The sequence below is a fragment of the Castanea sativa genome, chromosome 12 (genome assembly GCF_040712315.1).
Source record: "Castanea sativa cultivar Marrone di Chiusa Pesio chromosome 12, ASM4071231v1".
Taxonomy (NCBI): domain Eukaryota; kingdom Viridiplantae; phylum Streptophyta; class Magnoliopsida; order Fagales; family Fagaceae; genus Castanea; species Castanea sativa.
In genome coordinates this window covers 3,031,101-3,047,160 of record NC_134024.1, presented here as the reverse complement: position 1 = coordinate 3,047,160, position 16,060 = coordinate 3,031,101, and the positions used below count along the sequence as shown (strand labels likewise).

At 32.8% G+C, this 16,060-nt stretch overlaps 1 protein-coding gene and 1 long non-coding RNA gene across 3 annotated transcripts in view; one reads left to right on the top strand and one right to left on the bottom strand.

Annotated features, from left to right (window-relative positions):
- The window catches only part of LOC142619540 (uncharacterized), a 47,318-nt gene extending 46,037 nt beyond the window's left edge, over positions 1-1,281 (bottom strand). The window contains exon 1 of one of the 2 annotated variants that reach the window (XM_075792669.1): positions 876-1,281. In XM_075792669.1, the coding sequence (XP_075648784.1) occupies positions 876-1,118 (243 nt within the window). In that variant the 5' untranslated portion in view covers positions 1,119-1,281. The remainder of the gene's footprint in view (positions 1-875) is intronic. The other variant, XM_075792670.1, reaches the window with a different exon arrangement.
- A 6,826-nt stretch (positions 1,282-8,107) lies between these two features.
- On the top strand, positions 8,108-10,205 carry LOC142618483 (uncharacterized). Its single transcript, XR_012841298.1, has 3 exons — positions 8,108-8,699; positions 9,509-9,575; positions 9,835-10,205. It is a non-coding gene; the product is annotated as an uncharacterized LOC142618483 (long non-coding RNA).
- The last annotated feature ends 5,855 nt before the right edge of the window (positions 10,206-16,060 follow it).

Here is a 16,060-nt window from a genome sequence, read left to right as displayed (position 1 = left end):
TGCCTTACCACTTATAACAAAAGCTTAAACGATTAATAAATAGTAGATTTAATCATCTAACCATTATTACAACACTTTCTCTCACAAGTGGGTCAATACTCCCCTTTAATAAGTAGAGCCCAGCAGATTTGATTTTGAACTTTTTTTAATTGAGACAGTAGAACAAAGATAGGGTTAGCTCAAGACCACGTAATTTGATACTATAATAAACTATCAGATGTCCCAAAAGCTTAAACTATTAGATAATAGTGAGCTTAATCATTTAACTATTACTCTAATTGTTTGAAACATAATGACCTGCCATGGTCTATCAACTTGAAACTCTATATTGGGTAAAAGTTCTCATCCACTGCAAGAATAAATTTCTTCTTTCTTTCCTTCTGCTTTCAGTTTTCCCTGCTGGGTAGAAGTTATCAACCACTACTACAATGGGTTATCCCCAGTTGTATTTCTAATTTGGTTTATTATAGTAATACTGAGGCTTTGAGTAGTTTAACCCACAGATATCATAGAATTGCAACACATTGGCCAACTAATAGGAGCTCACATTCCCAATTTATCCTAAAACAAATTAACAATCTCTCATATAACACATAACTCAAATCTATTTAAACACAATTGAGAACAACCAGGAATCCCCAACACTGCAAAAGGGTACACTACTAATGACAAAGACATGAACTTTAAACAACCAATAGCAAGTAACTAGGAAACTAAGAATTGGGTAACCAAAGATACACAAATATACCAAGTAATCCAGAATTTTCTCAACTGGGTAACCAAAGAAACACAATTTAAAGCAAGAAATTAAGAATTCTCTCAACTGGGTTAGCAAAAATCCAGGAAACAAAAACGAAAATCAAGAAAATAGAGACCTGGTAGTTACGTTGAAAGCTGTAGCGAAGCTGGGGGTCAATCTCGACGAGGGAATCATCATCGTAATCGTCATGGTCGTGGCGTTTGGACTTGTCTTTCTTCTTGCGAGGCACGTGCATCACTGACTCGGCTCCAGGCTGCTGCTTTGTGACTTTGAGCTTCGCGTCTTGGAACTCTTCGGCGGCTTCCTCTTCGCCCCTCCATGGCGCCGATGACATCAACTTCTTCTTCCCAATTGCCATTTTTATTCAGTCGGAGTTTACACAGAGAGAGAGAGAGAGAGAGAGAGAGAGAGAGAGGGAGGTGTAGTGTTGTTTGTATAGGTGATAAGGTTTGTGTTTGGCTATGTGCCTATGTGGGTTATTGTTGCTTGCATTCTATGTTAGGTTAAAGCCCGTTCCTGTTTAGTGTAACCTTTAAATAGGAGGGAATAGTTATAGACATAAACTTGATGTTTGGTTAGCAGCATCTAATTCATGAAGATTAATGATTTAATGTTACAGATACAATTTCCTCAACAACAAAAAAAAAATGTTACAGATACAACAATTTTCAAAATAGTAGACTTGTCAGGTTTTTATTGATTTGGGCCCAATTTTTATTTACTTATAATAACCAGGTACTTTGACTATTGCAAATTTTTTTTGTACATTTGGACTTATTGTTTTTCATAAATATGATGTTTTGGAACTTTAATGCATGCATATGTAACTATAAGTATACCTTCTTTTAGTTTATAAATCTATAAGTTCCTAAAAAAAATACTAATCTATAAGTTCCCCATTGTTTTAAAAACCAGACCAGGCCAGCTGGTCTGATCGATTTAACCGGGAATCGAGAGCCAGTCCGATCCGGTGAAAATCAGTTAAAAGCTAGGTTGAACTGGGAATTTTGAAAAAAAACTGTTTGACTCTCGGTTCGATTTTTAAAACTATGAAGTTCCCCAAAAAAATGTAAGTTAATAATGATTGCTTACATCCACTCACCAAATTGGTTTTGGGTGAGTCTAGATGCACTTTAGTATCTTGAGCTATTTGCAATAAAACATGAGAATGTATCTTTTCAAAATTATTGTAATTGTAAATGTTTATTTAAACCAAACGATTTTTCAATTAGTAAATGTTCAGCGGAAATTGCTTGTACAACTCAAAATTGATGGTGCAAAATAGAGAATGGAGATCCGATTATTTTCATTTCACATGTTAGCTCCTGTGGTGTGTGTGTCCAATTCTTGGAGTTCCATGTTGATTAGAAGTGTACCCATATTTGAGTTTACATGCATTATGTGCGTACCCAAAATGTAGCTATTGGGCTAAAACTATATCTGGGCATCACAATTTATTTATGTAGTGGGCTTTTGGATTTCCTACAATGGGTAGTCCTATGCACGGCAACCCAAATGTCTATTTTCCCATAATTACTCTCCATTTTTCCTCCAAAGTGATCTCCCTCTTTTCTTAGTATTTTTCTCTCAAAAATCCAACCCCCTAACCGAAATTTTCTTCTCCTATTTATAGCTGAGGTTAGTGGAAAGGCGATAATTATTTTCTTGGTGAATGGAATGAGAGGTCCAGTGTTGTTTTCTTTAAGTGGGAGTTTAGTTTTGAGTGAGATGCAGTGACAGTGGCATTGGAACTTGTTTTGCCGCTAGAGGGGTTGTTCGGTAAAGACATTACCTATGTAATGGAATGAAGGTCCAATGATATCACTTTTAAGTGTATGTTTAGTTGTGAATGGAAAACAGTGAGAGTGGCATTGCAACTTGTTCTGCAGTTAAAGGGATTGTTCGGCAGAGACATTTCCAAGGTAATGGAATGAAGGTCCAATGATATCACTTTTAAGTGTATGTTTAGTTGTGAATGGGAAACGGTGAGAGTAGCATTGGAACTTGTTCTGCCATTAGAGGGATTGCCCGGTAGTGGTACACCCCAAGTGATGCTGTGAACTCTGCGTTTCACCTGCCCAGGAAACGTATTCGTTGAAGGTAATGGGACCTCACCTTCGCTGCTCACATCGTAAACGTTTTTATCTCTTGGTATTGGGCTTTAGATGGGCATCAGAGCTTGCTTGGAATGAGCCCGTGGATCAGATTTGTGTAAGGTCATACACGTGGCATCATTATAATGGATTTTTACGAACAAATGGGCTTAAAGGGGAGTAACACTCCGTACATATTATTATGAACTTCTCTTGGTATCTTTTAGACAAGAGGACTAACTTTGGCATATGGCCTTATCTATACCATACACGTGTTGATGTGCATCCTATCTTGTCTCTCACGGCTGTGAATTTGGTTCAAACCGTTCCGTTTTTCTTTGACCCATTTATCTTTCCTCCTTTCTAGACTTTTTGCTATTGGGCTTTTTATAGCCATCTGTGAACATTGGTTTTGGCCCACTGAAACTTAGCTTATTTTGTGATCATAGAATGGTAAAATTTGTAAAATTTAATATGATCTATGAACAACGAAGGAGTTGTACACGTTGATTCAGGCAAATTTCTTGAAAGTTTCATGTACATGGGGTGCATTACAAATGGAATTGCTGAGTTCTTATCCCAAGAAAAGGACCATGAAGACTTGATTTTTCTCAATCCTTGTCTCCTTTGTGATTTTTTTTACCACAATGATGATAGAATGGTAAAAAATTTTCACTATACAATGTTGGACGACAAACTATGGTGGTTGTTAATTTGATTTGATAATTGTTCAACTGTGTGTCACTTTTTTGCCTTTTTCTATGCTGTTGTTGGTGATGTTATTTGCCAAGCTGTTGATGATTAGAAAAGGAATCCATGATTTGCGATCATCAGAAGAATAATTGTTTTTTTAATATAGGATCTTAAAAATAATTGTTACAAATGATTATTCCATTCTTATCTATTTTGTTTACTTACTCATATTCTATTATGAAATGTCCCACTTTAAAAGCTTAATAACACAATTTTATAATTTTTCTAACTAGTCCTTTATCATTTGAAAAGTCAGTACTAATTTCCTTTTGAGATTAAATTAAGACCGGTAGCTTTGATTTTTTTTTTTTTGAAAATAAAGACTGAAAACTTTCAGTTTTAGAATTTAATAACTTTTTTTCTTTATTTCCACGATAATATTCCCATAAAAAGTATTTTTTATGTAAAAAAACAAAATGGGAAAGAATATATTAATAAACCAATGTAAAAAATATTTGAATTTATATTGTAAAGATTCCAGATAAATATATTTTAAAACCCTTGAGAGCTACATTTTTACTATATCACTTGTTGGTGTTATAATGAATTCAATATAGAGTTTATATAGTAGAGAATCATTGGTTCACCCTATACCAATCCAAAAGCTAGTTTGCTAGTTCTATAATTATATGGACCTACAATAAGCTTGGGTCTCTAATAAAACTAACCAAACTTTAAGGTTTAGTTTGTTATAATTTCCTATTTTTAGGGTTTAATTTGAACCACCTCTAAAGTACAGGGTTTAAAAGGTATTTTGCTCTAAGATTTATTGACATTTGTTGCCTATATATTTCTCAATATGATAGACTACTTTTCTTTAGTCCTACTGTTTAGTTTTTTTTCTCTTTTTATTTTAACATAATAAGACAATATTGTTTTGTTAAGAACTTTGCAACTCAATTGCATTATCTAATCTTATTTAGGAGAACCGGAATTTGAAATCCCCATACACCACTTTTTAGTAACAATTGAATTTAAAAAATAAAAACTCACTGTTGTTTTTATAGTACAATACATTGTATTTCTATTTTAAAGGCAGGGAGAGTTTATTCTGATCACTCTTTTGTACTCCTATTCTATTTTCTCATCAATTCCCCATCCAAACAAAGGTATATGTACATAAAAATGTCAATTTATCCATTGGTAGAACCGTTTTAATTGGGAATGCCTTATGGTTTTTCATATAGCAACTTTTGAATTTAATAAGGACCCCACTATCAGTTGCCATCTTTTGAAGTTTCATGTGCATAGAACCGTGGTGGATCTATTAACCCCTATAGATAAGTTATACCTACTACATTTATTGATAAGAAAATGAAGTAGTTATAACTACTACATTGAACACACAGACACAATTCCCATTTCCCAGCAATGCAATTAGTTGGATAGTAAAATTTTTCTGCCCAAATTGGTAGCATCAAGGACCAAAGATGGTCACCCCACATTATGTTTATTTAGTAATTCTCAGTAGTATAATTCATCCAATAAAAAATTTGTAACAACTGAAAAAATATATATGAAAGGAAAGTCCCAGCTCCAGTTCTCTCAAGTAAATAATAAATCTATGACAAAACAAGAATTGTGGTAAAAAAAATACAGGCAAAAAAAAAAAAAAGAAGACAGAATGAAACCTCTATGGACAAAAGGGCCTACCAAGGCGAGCCCTGTGACTTGGGATAGTGAAGTGCCTTATTCTCCCTTCTTGTTCTGTCAAATACCCTTCACAGAGAAAAGCCTTAGAGAACTTGTCCTCCACAACTCTATCAACATCATGCACAAACACATCAGTCTCACCCTCCTCTCTATTCCTAGCCATCAATCCAGCTGCATGTGTATATAGCATTCATTCTTCCTGGGGCATTATCATGGTACCCTGTAGGTGCATCCACCATGATCAAGTCCCATTCTATGTCGTACACTTCACTTGGAAAGAGGGAGGGATTGATAATAGAAATTTTAATTTTATAGAAATTCAAAACGACGTCGTTTTGATAATAGAAATTTAAAAAATGGAAAAAGCCTATTTCGAAGGTTAGAACCTGAGACAGGACCATAACAAATACACGTGCTTACCACTGAGGCAGCATACATTTCTCTAAAGCATTTTACTTATGATGATATATATCGGTCGGTTTTGATTTGGTTCTCTGTAATAATATATATAGGTCCACAATAAATTATTTATTTATTTGTTATTTTTTTATTCAAGTTGGGCTTACATATATATATATATATAAATTTCTTGATTAATTTATTTTAAAATTATTTTAGTAAAACTTAAAATGATGCTGTTATTAATATATATTTAATAAAAAATGACCGATAAACCCTTCAAATTACAATCACATAAAATGTGATTTAAAAAAAAATGATGCTGTTATGAAGTTATAAGAAATGTAATACACGCCTATTTTTTAAAAATAATATCCAATTTATCATAAAATAATAGAGAAAAGCTCTAATTTTTACCTACTACATAGTTGGTCTTTAAACTTTATAGCCTATAAAAAAGTTTAGACTATAAAATATAAAATGATTGCTTTTAGTAAAATGATATGACCAAACTAAAAATAAAGTGTGTACATGATTGGCTTAGGTTTGAGAAGCCTTTTATTCTATATTGACCTCATCAAGTCCAAAAATTTCTCACCCAAGCTAACATAACCCAAAATAGCTCTAAAAATCAACTCAACCCCACCTGTAAGGGTCAGATTTGACCCGTTTGGTAAGGTCTAATAAAAAAAATATCATTAAATCATTTACATTCATTATTGAAAAAATTTACAATTTAGCCTAATATTTGAATTATATTAAAAAACTATCAAAATATTAAAATAAATAAAACCATCAAATTCATACCAAGTCTTTTTTTTTTTAATTTAAAAAAGATAATAATCAACCAGACCCAAAGGCCAAAGTCGTAATTTTGATATACAATTTTACGAGTCGTGTCAGTAGAAAGAAATTATTTAAGCAAAGCTGAACATGACAATTATCAAACAAGTGGACTCGATGAAAAAATGTGGGTTGCGAAGGACATTGAACATCTTAACCGAACCATGTCTGACAGAAGCAGCGGAAGGTTACGAAGCGAAGAGAACCCGTGAAGACTATGATGAGGCTGGAAGCTCTAATGACAAACCTCACCCAAAAAGGATTGCAAGACTCCTAGAAATTATGGCCCACCGTAACTCTGACTGTGAGGAGTCAAGTGAGTACAAAGACTGTAGTGAAGACTGAAGAGCTAAGTGAAAGTGACCTTGAAGGTTAATCAACTTTTTTTCCTATAAGTCACTGTCTTCCTTCTGCAAAGTATGAAAACTTTAAATCTCTCCCCACCCTTCTCACTGCCCTCCTTGTCCTCATTTTAGGAATCCACAAGCACAACCTCATTTTGTTTCCATGGCAGGTTCTTCAAAATGAATAAAGTAGAATTCGATGAATTTATGATTGTGATTGAGGAAAAAGTTCGAAAAGTTAATAATGTCACTAATTGTAATCAACAATTAGATGAAGATGTAAGAGGCATGCACCATGAATTAATAATTGCAATTGAAAAAACAGTTAAAAAAGGTAGTAATGTCACTAATGGAAATCAACAAATTCTGTGAATAATAGTTAGTATTGAACACGATGTATTACAAAGTGGCCTTAGCCATGTGCTTCCATTGTTTTGCAATGTTAGGAAAACATTGTACACCTCATCATCCCATGTAATGCTTGTGCAAAGGCACGGGTCAGATCTTAATAATATTTGAATCTCATTTAAAAGTGACATATATTTTTATAAATTAGATTTTTCGTTCCTTTCTTTATTTTGTTTCCCCTTGGTGTATATATATATATATATATATATATATATATATATATATATATATATATATATTTTTTTTTTTTTCAGACATCCAGGAGTTTAATAAAATATTTGTAATGTCAATTTTGAATGGAAAGGCTAGTATCAACCTATCACTTGCATTGCCCCATTGATTTGTAATATTAAAAGTTTAAACTCATCTTATACATAACATTGTTCGTTAATTATGGAAATTATTACCAAATGACTTTTGTGCTTTGGGCCCTTGATATTCTTGAAAGTTTACAGACTTATTTCAAATCATAACCAAGGAAAACCATCCGTGTTCATTTCATTTGTCTTTTTAGTAATTAGACTCATGCAGGCAAACAACTGTGTATACAAGGTTGAAAATTGGAGAGCTGATTAGATTTATAAAACCTGCTCTACTTGTTATTGCTATTGATGCAATTGTTGCTTTGTCATTTTAACCTGATGAAATACATTTCATAGTGAATTGATAATACACCTTTATAGACATCAAAGTAAGTGTGTGTGTGTGTGTGTGTGTGTGTGTGTGTGTGTGTGTAGGGTTCCTATTTTATTGGTTTTCACCAAAGGAAAAGTGATGTCAAATGAAATTGCTTAGGCTCTTTACATGTTGTGGCATATGTGCAAGTCAAAGATACTTTCAGGTGGAATTCTGAATTAGTTTGAAAACCCTATAGCCAAAATGATTCTGAGGGAATTTTACAAATTCCTCTTTGTGTTTCTGCCAAGCTCATAAGGTCTCATTCCAAATCTGGGGTTTATTTGGTTGAAAAGGATAGTGGCTATTGCATACTAGGAATTGTAGAAACCAAGCTGGCAGGTCCTTTATTAATCTTACTGGCACTTCTTCTAGTTTGTCCAACTCTTCCTGTATAGCATCTTCAGGCTTTGAGATTTCTCTTTGTTTGTATTCTTATAATTAAGAAATAGGTGGCAAAGTTGGCCAATAGAGAGGTTGTGGTGAAGGGCATTCAACAACTTACAAATGTTTGGGTTTGACAGGTGGACATATGTCCTGGCAGAGCCTTGATCCCTAGTAACCATTGCCCCTAAGTTCTTTATGAACAATAGCTTGGATAACAGGCGGCAAACTCTGAATCTTGTACTCTTTATTTCTTGTGCTGCTTTGGTTTCAATGTGCGAAAAAAGAATGGCAAGACAAAGCTTTTTGTTGGTGTTTTAAATAGAAGTAGAAATCATGTGCTGGAAAGCAAGTAAACATCGACACTGGAAGCTCTCACTGCCAAAGGTATATTGATTTATTGTTCTATCTCTATCTTTTTTTTTCTGGGTTGTCCTTATTTAGAAGTCCATAAACACAAGCTCATTAGTAAAGTCATGAGAGATAGACAGGTAGTTCAAAATGAATAAACTTGAATTCTAATTTGTATATATTTCCCTCTTGTCCTTTCCATATATTATGGTTTGCTTTATGTTAAAGTATGCAAAGGGGTTTTACTTATTTGAAACTTTTAAAAGGCTTTTTTTTTGGTATGGTTTGATCTGTCCAACAAAATAAGAATCTCGCATACAGCCATTCTAAAAAGCTAAAATCATATACTTCCATTTTATCAGTCACCAAAAAAAAAAAAAAATTGTTGTGAATGGCTACATATTACTTGATTGTTAGACTTGATTTGTCATATCAGTGATTTACCATGAAAGAAGTATCTTTTTGCAAACATTAATATATCATAGTGAATGGGTAGTATTACTAAATGGCCTTGGTCATGTCCTGCTTTTATTTTTTAAGTTAGGAAATCACCATAAACCTCATTCTTCCATGTGATGCTTGTGCAGAAGCATTGGTGAGTCCTCAATAATATTTGAATCTTATTTAGAACAGACATATCTGTTTCCTCTTCTTTTTCATAGTTATATTATTCTTTCTGTCTTTCTTTTGTTTTGTTTTGTTTTTTTTTTCCTAGACATTTAGGAGTTTAATAGGTTACATCATATATGTGTGTCTGATGTCAAGTTTTGATGGAAATGGGCTCTGCCACCTGTAAGTGTTCTGTTAATTTGTAATATAGATGGCTAAAAACTCCTTTTATGCAGGATTGTTCAGTTTAATTATATCGGTTTACTGATAAGCTGATATGGCCTCATACAACTCCTAAACATGGTGAGTGAAACTATATCTTATGCTATGAGGAAGAGGAAACTTGGATCATTTATTCCTGAAGTGTAGTCTTTCTTGGGCTGTATGGTTTTGGTCAGATTAGACCCTTAGAACTTTGTGCATTTATCCTTGCTCTTTGAAGCAGTTGTTGCCATATCATAAATCTGTTGGCCTTGTGGTACAACCTCAACAAAGTGATGTTTGAGGTGCAAAACAGGCTGGCTTATGAATTGTTAATGCTCAGTAAAGCTTTGTTTTCCAGGTATGCTCAAGCCTATCATGCACATTTGGATCAGAGTAACTGTAGGAGAGTACTGAGGCGAGTGTGTCCAGTTGTGGAGGGATAGCTGGTGTTGCTGACAGTTAAGCGACACTGGCAAAGAAGGTGCAGATGGAGTGGTTTTGCCTAAATCATGTGCTGGCAGGAAAATTTTGAAGGTGTTGCAGTTCTGCCATGTGCAGCTGAGTAGCTGCTAGAAGTCTAGCTGTTTTGCCTTGCATCATTCATCTCTTATAACTCATTAAAGTAATTTCCATTAGAACTTGGCTTGGATAGGGTGATGATTGTTGATCACAAAGTGTTTCAATTCAAAAGAATCTAGAAGAAAGCTTCTGCAAGCATATTTTCTTGTTAACCACAGAAAGGAGTATCCCCTATTGAATTTCTAAATTGCTATGCATGAAAGAAAGTGTATGAAACAGCATGACATTTCTTTTTTTGTTTCCTTCTTTAAAAAAAATAAATAAATAAAATCTTTTCAGTTTTGGTTTAGTGTACTAATATTAAGGTTTTAAGTTCCCTAACCCAGAGTAATATTAAAGAGTTGCAACACATCAGCCACTGGCAGAATATAGGACTTCTTAAACTTGGAAATCTGTACAGAGCTCACATTATTCCCAAATCATCATTTAACATTTACAATCTATGATGTAACGCATAATTCAAAATTATTTGAAACAATCATGAACAACCATTTATTTTCCCAACTGCCAATGCTACTAAAAGGGTTCACCACTAATGACAAAGACCTGAACTTTAGACAACCAACAAGTAAGCAGGCAAGAATTCTCTCTCTCTCTCTCTCTCTCTCTCTCTCTCTCTCTCTCTCTTTTCTCTTTTTTGTTTTGGTGAATAAAAAAAATGTAATCCAAAAATTAATTAAATGCCCACAAAATAGAAAATAGAGGCCTAGTAGTTACGGTGAAAGCTATAGCCGAGCTGAGGGTCAATCTCAGCTACAGATTGATTTGTGACTTTGAGCTTCACCCGAGATTTTTCGTCTTTACAGCGAACTCGTGGCCTGAGTAAACTTTTTGTAAAACATTCTATTACATTATACTAACTCAACTAGGAATAAGCTTTCTAAAAAGAGTTTAATTGGTTAACAGTTTGATTTGATAATACTTCTTACTATTATTTTATAGGTCTTGTTAGGCACTCACACCTGTTAGGTTAAAATTTTATAACACAATCAAGTCACTTCTTTTTAGGGAGTCAAAGCACTCTTAACTTAAAAGTTCATATTTTTATGAATTTTTACTATTTCTTGAAGTAGTTAGAGTCCGTTTGAACTTTGAAGCCTCTTTAACGATTGTCTAAGACACTTGTGAACAAAAGCCTTATTTTAAAAGTCATGCTATTGAATCAAATTTTCACTTGATTGTCCCTTTGCAACTTATATGATGTGATCCATTTCACAGTTGATTTCAATGCTTAATTGTTGATAACATGGCAACTTCTTTCATAATGGGAAATACTGTTTGGGATGATAGGTTACTAAAATAATAGTTGTATATGTGCATTAGGTGTTCTTTGTGATTATGAAATCTCAAAGCAATAACAATTTTGATTTATCTTATTGAAGAATCCAACCATTTGAGTTGCGAAGATGTAAATTTGAGATATTTAGATTTTAGTTGGTTTATACTTAAAAGTGTCTGCCTTAAGAACTAGTGCACAATCCTCATATACTATCGTCTTCTATTGTAAATTCAACAGATATATATACATATGAAGATTAAAAAAATATATATATTTAATTTTGACATATTATTGATACTAATCATTTTGTTAATGGATTTTGGTGAGGACTCAAATATAATCTTAATTCGTTGCTGAGCCTCAGTTCTTTCTAGCTCTTGAGAAGCTTCCTTGGGTCCATGGTTATGAGAAAAGAGTGAGGCCTTTGGGGTCTTTGAGTTGAAGTGAGCTTGGATTTTCAGTAATCTTTGACTATGGTGCTGAGAAAGATTAAGAGAGCCTTGCCCATTTTTGCTCTTTCAATGAAACAGAGAGAGCTTTCCCTTTAGCTTCCTTAAATTTCCCCTTCTCTTTAATTGGTTCTTCTTCTTTGAATTACCCAGAGAACCCAATGCCTTATGCTTCATTGAAATACCCATATTATTAGCCCATTCATATTTCAACTCTAGAGTAAGTGTTAATGAGACTGAAATCACAGAGCCATTTATCCAGTGGCGTTCACTACAGTCAAAACTTTCAGGAGTGTCATTAGAGTAAACAGGGGTTCTGGTTTTTTGCAAGCAAGGAGTATTGGAGGAAATCTCTATTTAAGGATTCCAAAGATTCTAGGACAATTACGGTAGGAAGGCAAGCGGCACGCTTGTAGAGATTATATAGAGTTTGTGCCTCAAAGGTGTCCCTTAGTGGTTTTTTCCATTCGAGAAGTTCTTCAGCATACATTGTCATAGTGAAAGGTCTGAACTTTGTACAAAAGGGCAGAGATTAATGGCAACATCACTCATAATGATAAAAAATTGACAAACAATGCAGTTATATACATACTCTGCAGTTTGCAAAGAATTAAACCCAATATAATCTTATTTGGTGACATTTTTACTTTTTGCCACATATAAATGTAAAAATTTTTCTCTAAAATTTGAAAAATCAACAAACAATTCAATGAAAAGAAATGGAACCAATGAAGTCAATTCATGAAAAGGCATGGAACAAATTAAGTTGCAATTACTAGCCTAGGTTTTTTGGACACCCTTTCATTAATCGGCATGTTCAGTTTTTTAAAGAACAATCACAATATTAGCAGTGTGATCCCATTATTCATTTTAAAGAGGCATAGTCATTGGTTTGAAAGGGTAAAGATTCTTCAGTTGATGTCAAAGCAGCTCCACAATAAATAATCTTGATGTCAATTACGAACTTTGCTTCCTAGTAGCCTTCACTTTTTTTCCCCACATTATTTTTAACTCTCTTCATTTTCAGTTTCTAAATGTCTAAGTCACCCTATCTGTGTACTTCTATAGTTTAATTGCCCCCTTTGCCTTTTGTCATAAAATTTTTCCAACTTATCACAAAGAGACCGAAAAAAATAAAAATCTTACTCTAAATAAGAAAGAAAAAATAGTAAAACAGAAACTGAGTGCAAACACAGTTACACATCCTTATCATTGTTTTCAATGACTTGAAGTGCATAATTATTTTGCACTCTATTTATATTAAATTAACTTGTCGCAAACCAACGCAATGCGTGGGAATAAATAATTATTTTGTATTGTAATATAATGTATAATTTTTTCTCTAAAATTTTTTGAAGATAATTTATTCTTTCTAAAAATTAAAAAATATCTATTCAGCTCAATTATATTTACTTCGGTCTAATTCGGCCCATTTGGTCAATTTTAGTCCCCCTTCGGTCCATTTTTTAGACTAATTGGGTCTTAACTTGATTCTTTTTGTGGGTTTTCTTTTCAAGTTTAACTCAATTTTTTTTCTTCACTTTTGGGTTGAAAAGTATAAAATTTATTATAATTGGGCTAAAATATTTAGTTTTGAGTTTAAGAAAAAAACTAAAATAGACATTAGAAATTAGAAATACAAACCTAAAAATGCAATAAAAATGATAATTATTCAAAAGTTTTATTCGGTTCATATTGGTTCTATTTGGTCCATTCTATCATCTTCAGTCCAATTTGGTCCATTCGGTCCTACTTAGTCCATTCTGTCCACTAAAGTCCTATTCGGTCCAATTCGTCCCATTCGGTCTTATTCAGTCTTCCGTCTAATTCGGTCCTTTTGGTTCACGTTGACTCTATTCGGTCCACATTGGTCCTATTTTGTCTACTTCAGTGTAATTCGGTCCACTCAGTCCACAATGTCTCTAGTCTATCCACATTCGTCCTATTCGGTCCATTCTGTTCACTTTGAACCACTTCAGTCTTATTAGGACCATTTGGTCCACTTTGGTCCAATTCTGTCCATTTTTTCTGCTCTGGTTCTATTTGGTTCACTCTGTCCACTTCGGTCCTATTCAGTTTTCATTTCTCCTATTCGGTCCACTTCAATCCAGTATTTACATCTCGGTCCAATTTGGTCCCTTTCCGTCCATTCTGTCCACTTTGGTCCTATTCAATCCATTCATTTTAATTCAGTCCATTTGGTCTTATTGTTGATGTAACACAAATTATGTTTGCTATCACATTATTTTTTTTTGTTAATACAATTAGTAGTTCTATCACATTTTTTTTTTTTGCAATGACTTTTGGGCCCTCAAATTTCACCTTTGGCCCATTACATTGCAATGATATCTTGCATGGGCCTGAAGGGTGGAATATCCCTCCAATAAATGATAGACAAACAAAATAACAAATTATAAATTTATAATAATTCATGAATTCGACACTTTTATTAGCATCCTATATATATCATGGTACTCACCTTGGTCCCTGTGGTTTATCAAATCTTAAACTATAGAGTTCATAGTAGCTAAAATTGCTGATTTGTTGTAAACTTTCTTTTAGTGCCTTTACAAAATTAATATTATCCAACGATTTGTTGTAACAATAAAAACTGATTTGGTGTTTGATTGGTTTGGGTCATTGGGTGCCAGTGCTTCATCTTATCATATTCTTTGACATATTGAACCAAAGATGCATATCTAACATCGGTTTGAATAGGTTTGTGTGTTGCATTTTTTATTTGTTAAATTGGGTTTGGATTTAGGTCCAATGTTTCAATGTATTGGATTCAACACAAATAAGAACAATTTTTGTTTATTGAATTTAAATAAAATATTATATGTTTAATTTAAAAAAAATAAGAAAAAATATAAATAATTTAATGATATGGAGGATGTTGTTGAATTTAAATATTGAATAAAATAGGATGAGAAGAAAAAATAGTTAAAATGAAATGTATAGCAATAAACACCAAATTATTTTAGTTATGCTATCTAATAAAATAACATTATATTTTTATATACTATTTTTATAATGTAGTCGAATAACATTTAACAAATAATGAGAATAAAAAAGATAACAACATAAAACATAAAACTATATCATATCAACCCAAAGGAGAATTCTAAAGAATACAAAAGTTCATCAACCTAAAATAAAAATGTAAGAAAAAAAAACCAAAAACTGAAAAAAAAAAAATATATATATATATATATATATAGAGAGAGAGAGAGAGAGAGAGAGAACCTTTTTTGTGTGGAAAAATAGAAAATTATGCATGGATGAGAGAGAGAATGACAAATTTATAGTATGAGGATAAGAATAAGAAGAGTAAAAAATAAAGGAAGATAAAGGGATAGAAAAATAGTGATATTTTTTTTTTTTTTTTTTTTGAGAAATCAGACTCAAAGTCTGGGCATTTATTGAAAAACAGAAAAACCAAAATACAAAACGTTTAGTGAACATCAAAGACAGCCAAGGGAGCACTGTCATGAGGCAAGTCGTCCATCCATGCCTGAAAAACATCTCCAAATTTGGCTTTTTTAGCTAAGGCGTCTGCTACCCTATTACATGACCTTTTAACATGCTTGAATTCAGCTTTGGAAAAACTAGAGGCAAACACTATAATGTCATCAATCAGATTTCCGTATGGTGCCTCGCTCACTCTGCCATTGTTTATGGCTTTGATCACAGACAATGAATCTCCTTCAATAGTGATTTCTTGAATACTAACTTCAAGTGCAAATATCACCACTCCATAAAGGTTCTTGAAAAATAGTGATATTAAAGTAGAGAGTAATGAGGATATGAAAAGTTAAAATCAAATTGAAATTTTAATAATAAATAAGAATAGTTAAAAGTAAGATAAATATGATATTTTGATTGTAAGATAATAGAGTTTTTAATTCACTTTAAATGTTAAAAAAATCATATAAAAAATTGGGAGAAAAAAATGATAATAGCATGGTTGCTAATGTGGCTTAACTGAAGCGTAGTAACAATAAATACTACTCTTTAGCTTCTAAATATATATAGATATAGATTAGTGGATGTATTAGCCATAAAGTTTCCAGATTCCACTGAGTATTTAAATAAAAATAACTTTATAGTTGTTCAAAAAGCAATTAAAGCAGGACTTCCAGAAAATTTCCCAGAATGTGTAGGAGCAATTGTCATCAAATTTCCACTACGATGCTAATCTAAAAAAAAAAAAAAAAAATCACAAAAGCATGATAAAAAGTAAACAAGACTTTACTAGGTACCTGAAACTGAATATT